General features: G+C 35.2%; 1 protein-coding gene across 3 annotated transcripts; it reads left to right on the top strand.

The window, feature by feature from the left end:
- Positions 1-910: 910 nt before the first annotated feature.
- Positions 911-6941, top strand: LOC144574683 (putative proline transporter 2). 3 transcript variants are annotated; one of them, XM_078324699.1, is made up of 9 exons: positions 911-1361; positions 1560-1779; positions 2370-2594; positions 2705-2799; positions 2907-3096; positions 3213-3337; positions 3415-3630; positions 4159-4646; positions 6766-6941. In XM_078324699.1, the coding sequence occupies exons 1-8, from the start codon at positions 1356-1358 to the stop codon at positions 4537-4539; spliced, it is 1458 nt and encodes a 485-aa protein (XP_078180825.1). In that variant the 5' UTR covers positions 911-1355; the 3' UTR covers positions 4540-4646; positions 6766-6941. The 3 variants fall into 3 exon arrangements, with proteins under 3 accessions (XP_078180825.1, XP_078180826.1, XP_078180827.1); XM_078324700.1 differs by having other exon boundaries at positions 1012-1361; positions 1538-1779; XM_078324701.1 differs by lacking the exons at positions 911-1361; positions 1560-1779 and adding an exon at positions 1959-1976.
- The last annotated feature ends 11579 nt before the right edge of the window (positions 6942-18520 follow it).

Genomic DNA, 18520 nt, shown 5'->3' with positions numbered 1-18520 from the left:
CGATAAAAAATTACTGTTTTTGAATGACACTAAATTTTCAAATCAAGTCTAAAAAATACTAAATTTTTTTTAAAAAGATTAATAAAAGTAAGTTTACAAGTACACTATGTTAAACGGTTTGAATCGACCGTTAAAACTTTCAATATACGTGTTATACGTAGTAGCATAGCCTCACTCATTAATTAATTTAATTGACAAATTAGTCATTTAATAGACGCAAGAAAGAAAAAAATAGAAAGTTGAAGGTGAGAACTGAGAAGGAATCGAAACACCTGAGTCTGAGTCGCACAAAGATGGCAATCAAATAAATTAATATTCAGTCAACTTCACTTTCGTGCAAAACTCCTTCAAGGTTCCTTCACCTTCAGTCATAGCCTCATAGCCATAGGAGAATCAATTATAACATTTGGCTATCAAGTACATTTTCATATGGAATCATGTGTCTGACTCATTATGTGAATGATCTACATAATAAATAACAGTCATCAATACTTGTTTTGATCCAAGTCTTTCATAAAACGTGTTCTAATTTTCAATAATCATTTTAAATTGAAATAAATTAGTGTTCACTTACAAATCTTGAATTCAAATAAACTTGCATATTATTTTGAAATGGGCAGAAAATCATGCGGAGTTATCTAGAGGTGACACTAAATAGGAGGTAGTTATCTGCGCGCCCTTGATTTGTGTGCAATATCTCTAACACTCAACTAGAAAAACAAACTCGCAATAAATCAAATCATCTTGGGCCCCGTGGAAAAAGAAAGTGAAACGAACAAGAAACGAACCTTTCAAAGGGAAAGTGCAACAAACAAGAAACAAAATTAAAATCTGCCACTACAAGCGCCAGAAGAGAGGAGGCACCAAAGCAGTAGATACAAATGCCAACTGGTGCCTCCTGCCAATTGAAGCCAATTGAGGCCAATAGAGAGAGAGAGGTCTGAGTCTAATTTCTACAAAAACAGCGAAACGATCAAGGAATACAATCAGTGCTGGCGAGTTCTTCACTTAGCAAATTCATCTACCTTTGTCGGAGAATTGATCCATCAGTCGGAATTACAAAAGAATATCTAATCTCGAATCGAGGGAAGAGAGATAGAGAGAGGTAGAGGTGCTGTCTCACAGTCTCAGCCTGAGCACTATTGGCATCAATCAAAAGGGAAGAAATAAAGAAGTCGGTATCTCTATCTTCTCTTAATATTCAATTCAGCTAGAAAAAGGATGATCAAAGATTGAAATCGGAATCAATTAAAAGAGAAGCATCTTTCAATTTGACTTTTATTCGTTCGGTGGAGCCGTCCAGCTGTCTGAGCCCCACAGTACCTCGAATCTCCCAGAGCCAATAATTGGCAAGGATGGATGTAAGCCTCTCTTTTAATTTCATACATCTATTTTTGCCTACCTTTAATTATCTTATATTTATATTCATAGAATAATTGATAAAAATAAAAGATATTTTGAATGATATGGTAGTTAAATGAGATCCATGCATGTGTCCTAAATAGCAAATGTTTGGCTGATGTATATATTTGGGAAGCCCCGCTGGTTTCCAATAATAGGTGCTCAGAAAAAGGTTGGCAGAGTTGGAGAAGAAAGGAGAGGCAGAGGGTCCATCTCCATCGTCTCTTGTCTGGCCATTGTTGTTACAGCAGAGGGAGAGCAGCGAGCTGGCGCTGGCAATGGAGAAATCACCCGCTGTTGCCGATGAGAATGGGATGAAAAAGGATCACGGCAGAGGCCAAGAAGTCTCTGATGACACTGCTCATCAAATCAGCACTGGTCTGTCTGCCTGTCCCTATATTGTTACACTCTTTAAAGTTTAGTTACTAAGAATTATGGTCATGTTTGGTTGTTACTTAAATTTAAGAAGGAACATCTTACTCCTATTTACACCTTGTTTGGCAGCTCAAATTTGGAGTAAGATGTAGAGAATTCACCTCTGTTTATGACAGTGGACCCTACATATGAAGTAAGAAGTAAGTTAATTCATCGGAAGAGGTGGTTTAACCTACTCCACATTTACTCCATCTTACCCCTCCTGTTTTACTCATTTGGCTGAGTAATTGTGGAGTAAGGGGTTTATTTAGTTCATCTCCTACTCAACAACCAAACATGGCCTAAGTTAGTACATGTAACATTAGAGGTACTGGAACCTGTACCAGTAGGTTTACTGGTACTGATACTATCATTTGTCTCTTATTTCAAAAATAAGGGCATGGTCCTTGAGGCTGTGATATGCAATCATGGCATGCACTTCAGTTTTGAACCTGATATCGAGATAGTATGTAAGAATTAAGATGTCACATGTCTATTGAGTTGTTGCTTATGGTACGTTTAAATTTGAACTGAGTATAGACAAAAATATGCAGATCCCTGGTATCAGGTGGCATTCATACTAACAACAGGGGTGAATAGCGCATATGTGTTGGGTTACTCAGGGTCGGTGATGGTCCCGCTTGGCTGGATTGGCGGCACTGTCGGCTTGGTCCTCGCTGCCGCCTTCTCCATGTATGCCAATTGCCTCCTTGCACGCCTCCATGAAACCGGTGGCATACGACATATCCGATACAGAGATCTCGCTGGCCACATCTATGGTACGAAAGAATGGTCAATGCTGTTCTCTTTTTATTTTCCCGATTTCCTATGAAAATTCAGTGAATTCAATATGACTAAAGAAACAGTTGCAAATGCTCTGCACATGCAGGTAGGAAAGCATATGCACTGACATGGGCACTGCAGTATGTTAATCTTTTCATGATTAACACCGGCTTCATTATTCTTGCTGGTCAGGCTTTAAAGGTAGGTTATGATTTTTGTTGTACTTGGTAAACTTTGCATGGTACAAATTGATGGGGGTCCAGGTAGTGCGAGCATTTAATGACAGTATCTTTGTTTTCCAAGGAAAGGCTGTGTATGTATTGTACAAGGATGACGGTGTCTTGAAGCTGCCATATTGTATAGCCATAGCAGGATTTGTTTGTGCAATTTTTGCATTTGGGATCCCGTATTTATCAGCTTTGCGCATATGGTTGGCTGTTTCTACTGTCTTGAGCTTAATCTACATTGTCATTGCTTTTGTGCTCTCCGCGCGGGATGGTACTTAGTTTCTACCTTCACCTTTTTTTTACCTCAATGTTACACTGATTTGTACCTGTCATGTTATGCATTGCTAATTGTCAATATGTATGCTGCTAAAATATATATATTGACAGGAATGAGTGCACCGCCAAGAGATTACAGCATACCTGGGACCCACACAAGCAAAATATTTAGTACCATTGGTGCTTCCGCGACTCTTGTTTTTGCCTATAATACTGGCATGCTGCCTGAAATTCAGGTCCCTTTCATTTTTCATTCTTTTTTTTTTTTTGCTATTTTATCTTAAGATATGTGAAAGATTTGTTGTTTGCTCAGGCGACAATACTGCATCCAGTGGTGAAGAACATGGAGAAGGCATTGTTGTTTCAATTCACATTAGGGATATTACCAATGTATGCTGTGATCTTCATAGGCTATTGGGCCTATGGCTCCTCCACCTCCTCCTACCTTTTGAACAGTACAACTGGACCTGTTTGGGTTAAGACCCTTGCTAACATCTCTGCCTTTTTTCAGACTGTTGTCTCCTTGCATGTATGTCATTTGTACCCCTCGCTCTCCTTTTTCAGACTGTTGTCTCCTTACAACTGGACCTGTTCTGGGAGTATCCATAGTACATACTGGTCCATACTATGGATCAATATCTCTATTTTCGAAGTCTAAACCGTTCAACACGATTTCTATATGAAAATGTACTTGTAAACCAAGTTTTACATTTTTTTTAGAAATTTTCAGATAGGTAGAAAATCACTTGATCTAAAGATTCTAGACCATTCATAAATAGTGATTTTGTAACTGTCTAAAATAATAGTAAAAAAGTTATAAAAAAATATAAAATTTAATCTGCAATTAAATTTCAGATGGAAATCATATTGAACAGTTTAGATTGACTGTTTGATATTTGAAAACGAAGATATCGATCCATAGTACGGACCAATACACGCTATGCATAGTACCATAGCTGCCCTTTTTTTTTTTTTACCTACAATAATTTTTAGACTCAAAACTCTAAGGGGACTAACGTGTCATTTGATTTGGTCTCCTCCTGTTTTGTTACAACAGATATTTGCAAGCCCGATGTACGAATTCTTGGATACGAAATTCGGCAGCAGGCATGGGGGTCCATTTGCCATACACAACGTACTCTTCCGGGTGCTTGTCAGAGGAGGTTACCTCACCGTAAACACATTTGTGGCTGCTTTTCTACCGTTCCTAGGTGATTTCATGAGCCTAACTGGCGCAATAAGCACGTTCCCGCTCACATTTGTTCTTGCAAATCACATGTATCTCCGAGTAAAGAAGAATAAACTTACGGCTGTGCAAAAGGGATGGCATTGGATGAATGTCATCGGATTTGGATCCTTTGCTGTTTTGGCTTTTGTTGCAGGTACAAGGCTCATCATGAAGGACTCCCAGACGTACCATTTCTTTGCCGATTTATGATATGATTCTTTATAGGGCTATTTATGCTATTTTATATATCTTAAATGTTGTCAAATTTAGAACTATAGCCACAAAGTTCCTCTCCGAGCCTTTTCGAAAAAGGAAGCGTCTAATTGTCCACAGCTTTTTGTCCACCATTTGTCCACAACTTTAACTTGCGCAAATACTGTAAAATTACTTCTACATGCTGTATAATTATACAATATATCACATAAAATATATCAGTTAATCACAAAACATCCAGCAACTATTTGAAGTTGTCCCATGATAGTTAGAAAAAGATTGCAACTTGCACAACAGGACAAAATAAATGTACTTTCAAATTGTACTTTTGAAAATTACAGTTATAGGAAGTTATTGGCAGTTAGAGTTAGTTATTACCGGTTATTAGCTTCCGCACTGGGTTGAATCTTGTATACTATAAAATTGAATCTTGTATACTGTAAAATTAAATCTTGTATACTGTAAAATTTTCAATTAAATCTTACATACTGTAAAATTGAATCTTGTATACTGTAAAATTGAATCTTCTACACAATAAAATTTACAATTGAATCTTGTATAATGTAAAATTAAATTAGCGAAACTGTAAAATTGAATATTGTATACAGTAGAAATTTGAATTGAATCTTGTATACTGTAAAATTGAATCTTGTATACAGTAGAATTTTCAATTGAATCTTGTATATTGTAAAATTACAAGATGGATACTGTAAAATTACAAGATGAACACTGTAAAATTAACAGATCAATACTCCATATCACCTATCTATCATCTCTTTCCTCCAGATTTCCACAAGATAAATACTGTAAAATTACAAGATGAATACTGTAAAATTAACAGATCAATACTCCATATCGCCTCTTTATCATCTATTTCCTCCAGATTTTCACAAGATGAATACTGTAAAATTAACGGGGCAATACCATAACATTAACAAATCAATACTCCATATCGCCTCTCTATCATCTCTTTCTTCCAGATTTTCACAAGATGAATACTGTAAAATTAACGGGATAATACTGTAAAATTAACAGATCAATACTCCATATCGCCTCTCTATCATCTATTTCCTCCAGATTTCCACAAGATGAATACTGTAAAATGACAAGATAAATACTGTAAAATTAACGGGGCAATACAGTAAAATTAACAGACCATCACTCTATATTGCCTCTCTATCATCTCTTTCCTCCAGATTTCATTTGAAATGCTAGATCTGTTACTACATACAACGAAAAACAACAAATTCAACAGAAATAATTTCCAAGATTTGAATTTTGCCGTGCTCTTCAACAAAAACAACTTCTATTCGATCGCACTCCACGATTGAAGGTTCCATTGCGATCATGTATAAAAAACGAGATCGAGTCAGTAATCTCAATTAAAATCGACATTGCAAACGAAAAATGAATGACAGAAGCAAAATTTCAGTGACAAATTAGTAACATATCAATCTATACATTAAATCTGACAAATTTAAATATCAAAATCACAAATCTAAACTGGAAAATCACAAAATCGTAACATTTCAGAAAGAAAATTTTCAAAATATCATAAATCTACAGAAAATTATAAGAATAAGTGTAAAACAAACTGGCAACGAAACCAAATCAGAAAATTCAAATTTTACTTAAGCTCTTTTCTCACCAGTTTATGTCTATTCACCACGTCCGGTTGTACAGATCGATCCAAAAGCATGGAAAGAACCTACAGTCAAGCACACCGAACCATGTCAACAAAATTCAAACAAATGACGAGAAATCGGTTTCGCCGAAGAAATACCGCTTGATAAGACTAAAGAACGCACCTCGATGCACCCATTGGCTGCCGCGATATGAAGCGCAGAGAGGCGATTGTAGATCGTAGTGCGATGAATCAAACCGATCTCGTACTGGAGAGCTGCCTCGACGGACTGTAAAATTGACACGGCGGTGGCCTTATCGGAAGGCTAGCGAAATTGATTTGAATAAAATCGTGCAGATCAAGGAAGGAAGAAAATCGCCTCAGCAAGGAAGAAAATCGCCTAGGAAAGGAAATGAATAATCGGGAAGGAAAGATTCAAAAAAAGAAATTAATAATCGGAGAAGATTTAAATAGGCGGAGATGAGAGCCCAAGGTGGGACCGGTTCGTTAAAATTAGTTAAGAGACGGTGGATAAGGGTTTGTGGACAGATGGTGGACAAAACTCAGTGGACAAAAATCTTTTCTCTTCGAAAAAAGAGCATGAAAACTGAAATATTCCTTTCTACGAGAGGAACTAAGAATTTATTAGTTAGAAGGAATTTAGTTAGTGTTATTTTACCTTTGTCAAGTTTTTCCTTTTCTTTCTCTTTTCTGTATGCTGATTGCAAGATCTGCCAAGTTTTTTTAATTCAATAGAAGTTAAATTAAAATTTAAGATGCTGAGTTAACAGGGAGATACTGGATAGATAACAGTACATTATTAAGTCCTAATTAAGATGCTGTGATTTGCACCTGGCAAAGTTCCAGAAACAAACTTATGGTTAAGATATCAAGTCAGTCTTTCTGCGGTTTCTTTAAATTTCTTACAATTTTTCTGAACTTCTAAAAGATATTGACAGCAAGATACAACCATTAATTGATTATTGATTTTTTTTTAATTTAAACCATTATTTAGGAAACCACATCTACAAATATGATAGTACATCTCAGCTGCGGTACGAATATATATGTATACCGATCCCAATACCTACATCATTGCATTATTAATTTATTATTATATGTGTAGTTTGATGTTGATGAGGCCTTATTACTTGACCTGGAAGCACACTCAAATTAATTCTAATGAGTCTGGCTGATATGATATGAGTGTTATTTCAACCGCAGTCACTAATCTTTCTATTTTTTTTTATAGATATATTTACTTATAATTATATATTATTTATTATTTATCAAATTTGATGCATTCGTAAACCGATTGTCATCCACATAGCAGTTTGAAAATAATAATCAATTTATGACTATATGATTAGTGACTAAATAACTATCAAATAACACCAAAATGTAATACACGAGATATCTGAAAATGGTTAAATTTCATATTTTGACAATCATTTATATTATATACTGCTCTTAATACTCCCCTTCCCACTTGTTCCAGCACCAATTACAGTTTGGTAAGTAAAAACTTCAAATATTACCATCAAAATAAAATAGAAAGATAGAGCCTTTGTAATATAATAGGAAAACCAAATTAAGGACAACTGTACCATTTGTTATTAGATAGGCATGCAATTGGGACAATAAGTGGAGTAAAACAAATCCATAAATAAGCGCAACCGATTATCCTCTTCTACTTCAGACTTTGTAAAACTAACAACTTGCCACTTCGGCATACCTTCATTTAAAATAAAGACTATACTTGTCAATTCAATTTGTAAATAACTAAATATAAAATTAAATGGTTAAATGAATAAAAGATGACAAAATAAATTATGTTAAGCTTTTATGGAGATATTGAATATTATGGTATTTTAATGGAAAAATTGGTTATTTAAAATGAAGAGGATTCATACACCTTCATTTTTTGTGCCTCTATCATGCCTCTATTTTTTTTTAAAATGAAATTTAAAACTCAAATATCAAAATAAATCAGTTTTGAACATTAATAAACTGAAATTTAAAACTCAAATATCAAAATAAATCTGTTAGATTTGATCTATATTATTTTGACTATGCACATATAAAATATTATGACATTTTAACTTTGTTTTGAGTGGTATCGAGAGCTTGAAAAAATACATTGACATAGATAAATTATGAATGTTGATTTTTCAACTTATTGATTTATATAGAAACAAAACCAAAAATTGATAAATTTATTATGTGCATGTAGAGAAAAATAATATGGATCACATCTAACGGTTTTATTTTGACATATCAAATTATGCTATTAAAAAATTAAAAAATAAAGACATTTGGACCCTCTTCTTTTAAAATCTTGTACGAGCACACTAGAATTTTTCTCTTTAAATTTAAAATATAAGCTCTACAAATAGACACTAAACATAAAGGGATGATAGCAACACGCACCTATTGCAGATCAGAAGAGGTCTTGCATCTGTTTCCTAAACTTTTTAGTTAAACTAACTTGTAGTACTTATATAACTCCAATAAACGATGATTTTTTGTTTCCTCCAACATCTTATCTGCTAAATTTTATAGTTAAAATATTGTATTGTATTTTGTTTCAGTTTTTTATGTGATTATTGTACAGATAAAATCTTATATATACATTATTTTTTAGCTAGTTAGATGATTTCTATTTATCATCGTATGTTTGCTTCTTACCTAAATCATCCCACATCAAATAGATGAACTCAAACCACTAAAAGATGACAATTTCTTTTTTTCCAGTGGTGCTTTTCGTGGGACCCACCATCAAATCTTTGAATCACTATAAGTTCATAATTTTGAGGAAAACAAATAAAAAAAAAAATTGATTAAAACGCTGATTCTGGTACGGCCCCATATTTATTTCAACAAAAAAAAGAAGAAGAAGAAGGCTTTCTGGACTTGTATATCGTTAACCTTTCAAATTTATTTATTGGGCTGCGTAAGAAAATGACATCAGGTTTTACTGGACTTCCATTTTAGGTTTTAAACTACCAGAGGGCAGACTGGCAGAGGCACACAACTTCCCAAGTCGGAGGAGAACTTCATGATAGCTGAGAATAGTGGATCTAGGATTTTTGTGGATTTTTGTGGGGTGGAGCCGCAGATGATTCTAATAACTTATTCGGTTCAAACTTAATAATTAATTGAGTTTAAATACTTTATCGGTTTCTAATTTATTAGATAATTAAGTACTAAATAAAAAATAACAAAAATAATCAATAATCTCTTACATGATAAAAAACAACAAAATAGTATTCTTTTATGTATTAAAAATAGAATAATTATTTTAGTACCCGCGCTACAGTACTCGTGCTGCAGTATCTGTACTTAGAGAAATAATGTATTATAATCCCCACTAATTTTATAGTATCAACTAATTATTATTCTAAAATTCCAGCAACTTCATTTCTCTATGGTCCCCACTAATTATATAGTTTTCCTTTTACAATCTCTGCACTTGTTCTTGCGTCAACCTTTCTCTAACAAAAATAGTTGACTTCATAGGAATAAATATTTCAATGCATAGATATAAATACTTCAATGCATAGATATAAATACTTTCAGTGTCATATGTAAAAAATACTCAGATATGTATATATTCGTAGTTATAAATACTTAGAAGATAAGATATTAACACTTAAAAAAATATTAATACTTTGATGCGTGACTTGTTATGATTATCCCCTTTTGAGTTCCCCAATCATCCCTGCGTCAGCCTTCCTCTAACAAAAATAGTTGACGTCATACGTATAAATACTTCAATGTATAAGCATAAATACTTTCAATACTTACATATTAATACTTTCAGTGTCATATGTAAAAAATACTTGCAAGTATAGGTATAAATATTTGTACGACGAGGTATAAATACTTGTGTGATGACGAGTCTGAAAGTACGTCATCATAGATCTCATTTGAAAGAAAAAAATTACATAGGTATTAACAATATGGAAACAAAATTAAAATTGTGGAGATTTTGCAGTATGTGTAGGAAGTTATATTTCTGCATTTAATTTTCGGTGGTCCTCCCGCAGATACAGTGCTGCGGGTACTATTATCTTCGTGCGACAGTACCCGCATAATAAATAATTGTTCACCTCATAGCTATAAATACTTCAGTATATAGGTATAAATACTTATATGCATAGATATTAATACTTTAGGAAAAAAAAAATTGAATTGTGAAATTTTTGTGATTTCCACGAAATTTTTTTTTTCCACAACTAATTTTGGATAGTCTCCCCTGCAAATACAGTACGGGTACTATAGCGCGGGTATTGTTATCAGCTTCCTTAAAAATAACAAAAAAGACAGTGTGACAAAATTAATTTCTAGGATAACAAATTAATTTGAACTTGATTTCAATTCACAGTCTCTGTACCAAAATTGATGAGCGTAGAGAATATCAATTCATCTTGCCTTTGGTTTCATTAAAAATCAAAGCATGCGATTGTGAAAAGCCATTTGTCTTTTGAGATTGTGTGGGTGTGATTTCTGGATTTTACAAAAAAAAAAATTGTGTGGGTGTGAAGAAGATTACAAGTGCAGTGAAGAAAATATTAGACAGACAATGAAGTGTCTTTTTTCCCCTCCTATTTAACCTTGTCAGAAATTTTTCGAGTTATATTCGTTTAAAATGAAAAAACATATTTGTCAATTAAAATTTTAACATACCTAAATAAAATATTAAATGAATAAAAGATAATAAAAGAAAAATGTGAAGATTTTATGGAGACATTGAATATTATGAAGTTTTCATATATATATAAATCGGTTATTTCAAAACTTTATATGGGTACATTAAAAATTCTACCTTTTGTTTTGAAATTTATAAAATAAGTTTATATAGGTGTTGTTTGACATATTGAATCTATATAATAGCTGGAGCATTATTTGAGGAATGTATTATGTATATGTGGTTGATATTTTCGGAATATTAAAATTCTTAGATGGTGTATTAGTAGCTAAATTTGGAGCAGTGCAATCACAATTTTTCAAATGTAGGCGGTAGAGTCCACATCTACAGATCTACTGCATTTATTATTATTATCATGAGGGCAACAAAGTGTTATTTATTGGACTTGAATTATTTATTTATCTAGTAAAATTCTATACGATTTAAACAACTTGATTTTGATTGGAGGCAAACATATTGGGTCCGTTCGGCAAATTATTAGAATAGAGAAATGATAAGAAAAAGTTGAATTTGAAATAAGGTTCAATTCCTTACTATTTGGTCGCGTTCAGTTCACAATGGAAGAGTGGAATAATTGAATTCATACTTTTACGATTAAGGATCATGTAAGTAAGATCACATAGCTATAGAGTCTTATCCTATATTAGCGGTTTAACAAAAAAACTAGTTCAGAATTAAAAAAAGGGAGGATATTTTTAGCTTTGTAACTAATGGCGTTGTGATGTGAGGAAGCGAAGCCAAAAAAACCCTTGCGCCGATAGAAAGCGAAATATTCTAACAATAGCGAAAAGGCAGAGCACAAAAAACTCTAGCGATGCCACCTCATTCACCCCTGTCCTACCTCTCTCCAGCCTGTCCCCCTCCCTCTCCACCTCTGCTCCACCACCTTCACCAAGAACCCATTTTCTGTCCTCCCCCCTCTGAGTGGAGGACGAAGATTGGCAACAAGCCACCCTCTACTTCCCGCTGCACAGTTTTTGCACAACTTCTGCGCCTCCTCGCTGTTCTTCACACCCTTCGAGAGAAGAGAGAGTCGGTGACAATGGCCCTAGCCGCTAGCTCTCTCGTCCCTTGTTGCTTTTCCGTCCTCGTCCACCCTCGTCGGGAGTTTCAAAAAGAGTTAGGGACAATAGCCCTAACTGTCAACCCTCCCATCTCCTAGCGTCCCAACCCTCCGCTATACAAATTATATTTGACAACTATATATAAATAAAAATGGTGTAGTTAACCCTTGATAGGGAAAGGGAGGCCGAGGCTGAACCGACCTCCCCCACTCTCAAACCTAGCGGAAAAAATAAAAATTATACTTGACAGCTACTGTTAAAGTTTAAAAAAAAAACTAATGACATTGTAGAATTAAAGGTTGACGTTGATAGACATTAATAAGGCGGAATTTCAATTTATTTTTGTTATATAGGACAAGCATTATAACATGAGTAGAACCAGGGTGTTCTTAAGCTCACCAAAGTGTTTGATGAGCTTAACTCCAAAATTCATCAAATCGGTTTCAAATGACAAATTCAAACCATTAGAACCCACCTACCTTGCGAGTGATGCGTCTACATGTGAAAATTTTAAACATTCGAATTAATTTAGTATAAAGTCAATCGGTCAAAATTAGAAGGTTAATAAATTAATTTTAGTGCATTAATTTTTTGAATGCTTTTTGACCGCTTGACTTTATACTAAATTAATTCGAATGTTTAAAATTTTCACATGTAGACGCATCACTAGTAAGATAGGCGGATTTCAATGATTCGAATTTGTCATTTGAAACCGATTTGATGAATTTTAGAGTTAAGCTCAGCAAACACTTTGGTGAGCTTAAGAACACCCTAGTTCTACTCTTATAACATTTCAAATTTGTTTGTAATTTTTTTTATGATTAATGTATGGTGAAGACCCGGGAATTAATAATCTTTTGCATGCACCATCCAAATTTGGGTTGACTAAGCAAGATTTACTTGCAAATCGTTTGAACAGTTTAGCGTGGATGCAAGTTAAATATAAACTTTTGGAGCATACGATTGCATTCGGGTATTGTACGGTAAAATTTTATAACTCGCGGACTCGGAGGCGGTAGAAAACAATGCAACTTTAAGGATGTTCAAGTGTTCAACGTGATTTTTTATTCAAAACATAACTAGTTAGGGGGCTGTTTTCAAATGAATAGTTTGGGAAATAAATAAGCAATTTCAAACAGTTGTTGAAGAGTAAAGAAAATATAATTTCAAACTTAATTTCACAATTAATTAATTATTAATTGTTTTTTAATTTCAGAATAGCAAATTTGTTTGGTTACGAGAGAGTGAAAATGAAGATGAAATCTTTTAAAATTTACAATTACACTGTATCCGTGAAAGTAAAAATAAAAGTGCAAACATATATATTGAAAGTGACAATTAGGATTTTACAATTCAATTTGCAAGTTTACGAATAACTTAGTACGGTTCTACAAAAGAAGAAAAGGATTAAATTTTTTTTTTCTTATCTATCATGCCTCTATGTTTTATTTATAACAAAAATTCTAAAATTTATATTAAAATAAACTATTAGAAGAGATCAATATTATTTTCTCCATATATGCATAAAATATTATCAATTTTTAATTTAAATTTTATATGAATCAATATGCGGCCATTTTTATTATTATCCTAAAAAAAGGAAATTTTAAAAATAACCTTTTTTTTATTATTATTTAAGCCCTGACCGCCTGGGCTAGGGGCGGCCCAGAATTCCCAGTGAGGCGCCAGCCCCTTAGGCGGCCCACATGGCAAGTGAGGCGCCAGCCCCACGGGCGCCCCATATGCCAGCTTATTTAAGCCTTCTGTTTTCTCTTTCCTGCCATTCGCGATTTGAGAATTCTCTCCAGGCGAGAAGCTGAGTATTCAGGTTTTTTTTTTAATTATGATAATTAGTCATTACTGTTGCGAATTTACTGTAACTGTTGCACGTACTGTAGCGCACTGTACATTTACTGTAGCCATAATTATGTCATATAATAATTAGTCATTACTGTTGCAAATTTACTGTAACTGTTGTACGTACTGTACAATTACTGTAGCAGTTTACTGTAATGGTTGCAATTACTGTACATTTAATATAGCAAAATTGTAATTTTTTTTAATTTTTTTTTCTTTTTAATGGTTGCAATTACTGTACACTTACTGTACCCGTAATTATGTCATGTAATACTCATAAAATTATTTTTTAAATGTAGTTTGTTAAAGAAAATATATTAGTTGCACTGTACACGGGTGGCAAGCTACAAAAGGGTGCAGACGGCGTGCAGTACATGAAAGAAGCCGCATTTGGCTTCGAGGTTAATGAAAATACCACATTTCAAGAACTTAAGCAGCTAATATACGAAAAAACTGCTGCAAACCCCAACACGTATGAAATAGAATTGGCTACACGGATTGACAACTCAGGTGGGGGGGGGTAGACCTTACTCTGTTAGGTTTCCAATAATAGATGCAAATTTGTGGAGAGTTGTGTACACTCAATTTGTGGCTAGTGGGGTCCCGGTAATGGGCATATATTCGAAGAGGGTTCCCCGGAATAGGGCTGGACCTTCAAGTTCGGCTGAGGCTGGACCTTCGGGTTATGACAACCAGGGGTACCACCAGCACTTTCCTTATGACAACCAGGGGTACCATCAGCAATCCCCTTATGACAACCAGGGGTACCACCAGCACTCCCCTTATGACAACCAGGGATACCACAACTCCCCATAAAATACTGAAGAGCTACCACCACCACTGAGACAGACACCCATAATCCCTAGATTTCCAACTATGCCAGAGTCAGGACCGGTACCCGTTAATCGAACTGATATTGATATTGATGTAGATGCTATTGATGATGTACCAGAAAGGGAAATGGAAATGGGGGATGAATACCAAGGGGTTTGGGAAGCTGATGACTTATCAGATGGTGATGAAAATGTAACAGGGTTGTCCAGGGTAGAAAAATTCCCGATTAGAGGTCGGAGGAATAAGCATCCGGTTGCCACATTCAACGACACCATAGCTTTTGAAGAGGCAGACATTAGTTTCTTTGGTCCTCGTGTTGAATATAATAAAGAACTTGCCGCAGGGAAAATTTATACCAACATAGACGAACTTATAAAGAAAATAAATGAGACTCATGTTCACGGCAACTTAGAATGTCTAATACACAAAAGGGACCGAACAAGGTTAGTTGTGCTATGTAAAAGTCACCCGCGCTGCGAGTTCCACCTTTTTGCAACCCCTGCGGGTTCAGGGGAAGCATGGATGATTAAGAAGTGTGAACCACCTCATACATGCAAGTTTGCGTCCACAATGACAGACCATGCGCAGCTGACGGCATCAATAATTGCCGATGCAATTGAGGAGGACTTTAAGTTGGATCCATCGATGAGCATCAAGGCGGTGGCTATGACAGTCAGACACAAATACAAATATGTAATCCCAAAATACAACAGGCTGTGGAGAGGTTGTGAACTTGTGATTTGCAGAATATTCGATAGTTGGAAGGATTCATATGGCTATCTGGCACTATTGCTCCAGGCCATGGCAGTACAAATGTCGGCACTGTATATGAGCGATGGCATGGCCCCTTTTTTGATAAAGACGGAGTACTAATAGAGGGAGCTCAACAATTCAATGGCATAGCATGAGCTTTTGGTGCTTGTATCCAAGCTGTGCCATACATCAGACCCGTTATCAGCATTGATGCATGCTTCATGTCTGGCCGTTACGAGGGGAGGCTACTGATAGCATGTGCATATGATGCTGAGAACCAGCTGTTGCCTTTGGCATTTGCAATTGTTCATAAAGAGGATGTTGGTGTTGGGGAATTATGACCACCAATGGGTTCGAGTCGCTGAATGCAGTATTCAAGCAGAGCCGGATGTTGCCGGTGGTTGCAGTTGTAGAGGACACATTCTACAAGTTAAATGCATGGTTTTAGGAACGGCGTGCTAAGGCCGCAGAATTAATAAGGATGAACCAGTCATTTTCAACAAGGGTGGAGGCGAAACTAAGACGACACAGGGACAAAGGTGCAACTATGACCGTGATCCCGATGGGCAATGATGGAACAAAATTTGAAATGCAGAATCCGAATGAGTACGTTCCTACCAGCCGTAAACCAGATGGCACTATGGCGTTTGTCAAGAGGGCTTGCAAGTACGTGGTTAAATTCGGAGATGCCAGGGCGGTAACCTGTACATGCCAATGACCCCAGCTAAGTCACATACCCTGCAGTCACGTGATGGCGGTATGCCGAGTGAGAAACTACTGCGATGATCACTATGTTGCTGACATGTACTGTACTGATTACCTTGCTTTCACGTGGGGTGGATCTTTCCATTCTTATCCTGATCAGAATGAGTGGCCTGCATATGTCGGTGATAGAATACTCCCTTCAGAAGGATGGATAAGAAAGAGAAGGAGGAGACACAAGCGTATTGTAATGACCATGGACGAGATGGGGGGTAGGCAACCGTCGAGAAATCAAGCTCGCCGTTCTGTTTCAGACAGGCGCAGGGCAGGTATGTAGCATTGTACGAAATTTATTTATGCTTTTATTATATTTCTAACTGAATTGCATTGTTATATTCAGATGCCATAAACGAACACAACGAGAGAGAAAATGCTAGAGTTGTTGCTGAAGCAACTGGTAGAACACAACCCCCTCCTCCTGTAAGCCAATCATCTAGTAGCCAAGCCTCTACAAGTAATGTCGCACCTGCCACTGGTACTAGAAGAACTAGTCGTTTGTTAGGTTTATTCAGACGTGGTGGCAGATAAACTTGCTATTTTGCTCATGCGAATTGATTTATTTGGTTTGAACTATGTTATGAACTTTCATTGTGCTTTTGATTGTATTGTTGAACTATGTTAGACTATTTTAGAACTATACTTATTTCTAAAATATTAAAAAATAATGCAGCCCATGTTCAACATAAATACTACAACAAAAAATTCATAAAATCCAAATACATTACTAAATAATACAATACCGTCGAGTCCATAAAATAAAGTAACATAAAATTCATACAACAACAACCAGTTCAAACATAGCAATTATACAAACTGTTACAGTTCAAACATAAAATACTACAACAGCATACAATTGGGGTCTAAGCCTTACGAGTTGAGGAGCTTGCTCCCTTCTTTTTCTCAGCCCGACGGACGCACGCAGGACACTCCCACGTAGTGAGACGAGCGTCATTCAGCGGATCTACATACAGGTCCATGCAATTGGGGTGAACAGCTTTGCCACATTTATAACAGAAGAACATATCCACCATATCTCCATTCAGCTCACATAAGCAGCACTGTCCCCATCCAAGTGGATGGACCCGATCTACCCAGCCTTCCATCAGCATTTTTCTAATTGATGGATCAAGAGTGCTCAGGAATTCTTCATTATTTTTGGGTGAAAACAATCTTTCCAAATTTATCATCGCATAGGCTTCCGTCGTCCAAAATTTATTAATAAGTGTTTTTTTTTCTTCGCGTTCGGTTTCAGTTCTTCCTCTATTTTTTCCAACTTTGGGTGCCATTGTAACTAGGGTTTCAAATGATAGTAATTGATTAGGAAAGCTAATTATCTTAATTAAAGACTAATTGTACAGGAATCAACAGCTAATTAGAAATTAATTAGAAAATTTAAAAAATATTTAATTTTTTAAAAAAATAATTAAAAATATATTTAAATATTACCTGTAGGTGTAGTCGCCCAGAAAATCGCCCGAGATCGCCTTCAGTTCTTTCTCCCTTCCCTCTGCCTTTGAGATGGGAGGTAGACTGATGTTGGAGTGAGAAGAGAGAGAAAAAACGAATAAATAGGCATTCGCAGTGGACCGCCCATGGCCCAGGTAGTCAGGACTTGAAACTAACATTTTTTTTTAACAAACCGTAATTTTATGAGTATTACATAATAAAAAACTAACATATTTTCTTTTTAATACATTTAAAAAATAATTTTATTAGTACATAATAACATGGCTAATTGAAAATAATGAAAATTTTTTTTTTAAAAAAAATTGGGTAGTGGGCCGCCCGTCCCTGGAGCGCCTCACTGGGAATTATGGGCCGCCCCAAGCCCAGGCGGTCAGGTCATAAATAATAATAAAAAAACATAGGTTATTTTTAAAATTTTCTTTTTTTTAAGGATATTAATAAAAAATGGCCGATGAATATGTCCCAAAATTGTTTACATATTAGTGTGCTTTTTTTAAACTGCAGATAACAAATTAACAACATATACGAAAGATTAAATGCTATTTTTTACATACGTACATAAAAAAAATTATACTGATTATATCTAGTTTTATTTTGATATTTAAATTTTTAAATTTTAACTTATCAAAGTTTTAAAATAAAAGCATAATTAAGGTTAAAAAAAGAAGTATTCGAACCCTCAAGGAACAAACAGCCGGATAACGAGGGACACATTTAAATTTACTAAGGATGGAGTCATAAATTTTAAATTAAAGAAGGGTGCACATAAAATTCCTCTTGATGACGTGGGAAAAGAGGCCGATAATCTCAGCCGTTCGTCGTTCGAACGGTTGGGATGAAACAATACCATTCTGTTTAGAAACGAACCTCTCCAATTATAAATGCAACTTTTTTCTTTGCGCCACT

The sequence above is a fragment of the Carex rostrata genome, chromosome 23, assembly GCF_964058835.1.
Source record: "Carex rostrata chromosome 23, lpCarRost1.2, whole genome shotgun sequence".
Classification (NCBI taxonomy): Eukaryota; Viridiplantae; Streptophyta; class Magnoliopsida; order Poales; family Cyperaceae; genus Carex; species Carex rostrata.
Note: the sequence above shows the minus strand (reverse complement) of the source record. Positions and strands in the feature narration are given on the sequence as shown.

Excerpts from the sequence above, each read along its gene's own strand:
- LOC144574683 (XM_078324699.1), top strand. Across the intron at positions 2,595-2,704 it reads TCTCGCTGGCCACATCTATG|GTAGGAAAGCATATGCACTG; the intron begins GTACGAAAGAAT and ends CTGCACATGCAG. Across the intron at positions 3,631-4,158 it reads AGACTGTTGTCTCCTTGCAT|ATATTTGCAAGCCCGATGTA; the intron begins GTATGTCATTTG and ends TTGTTACAACAG.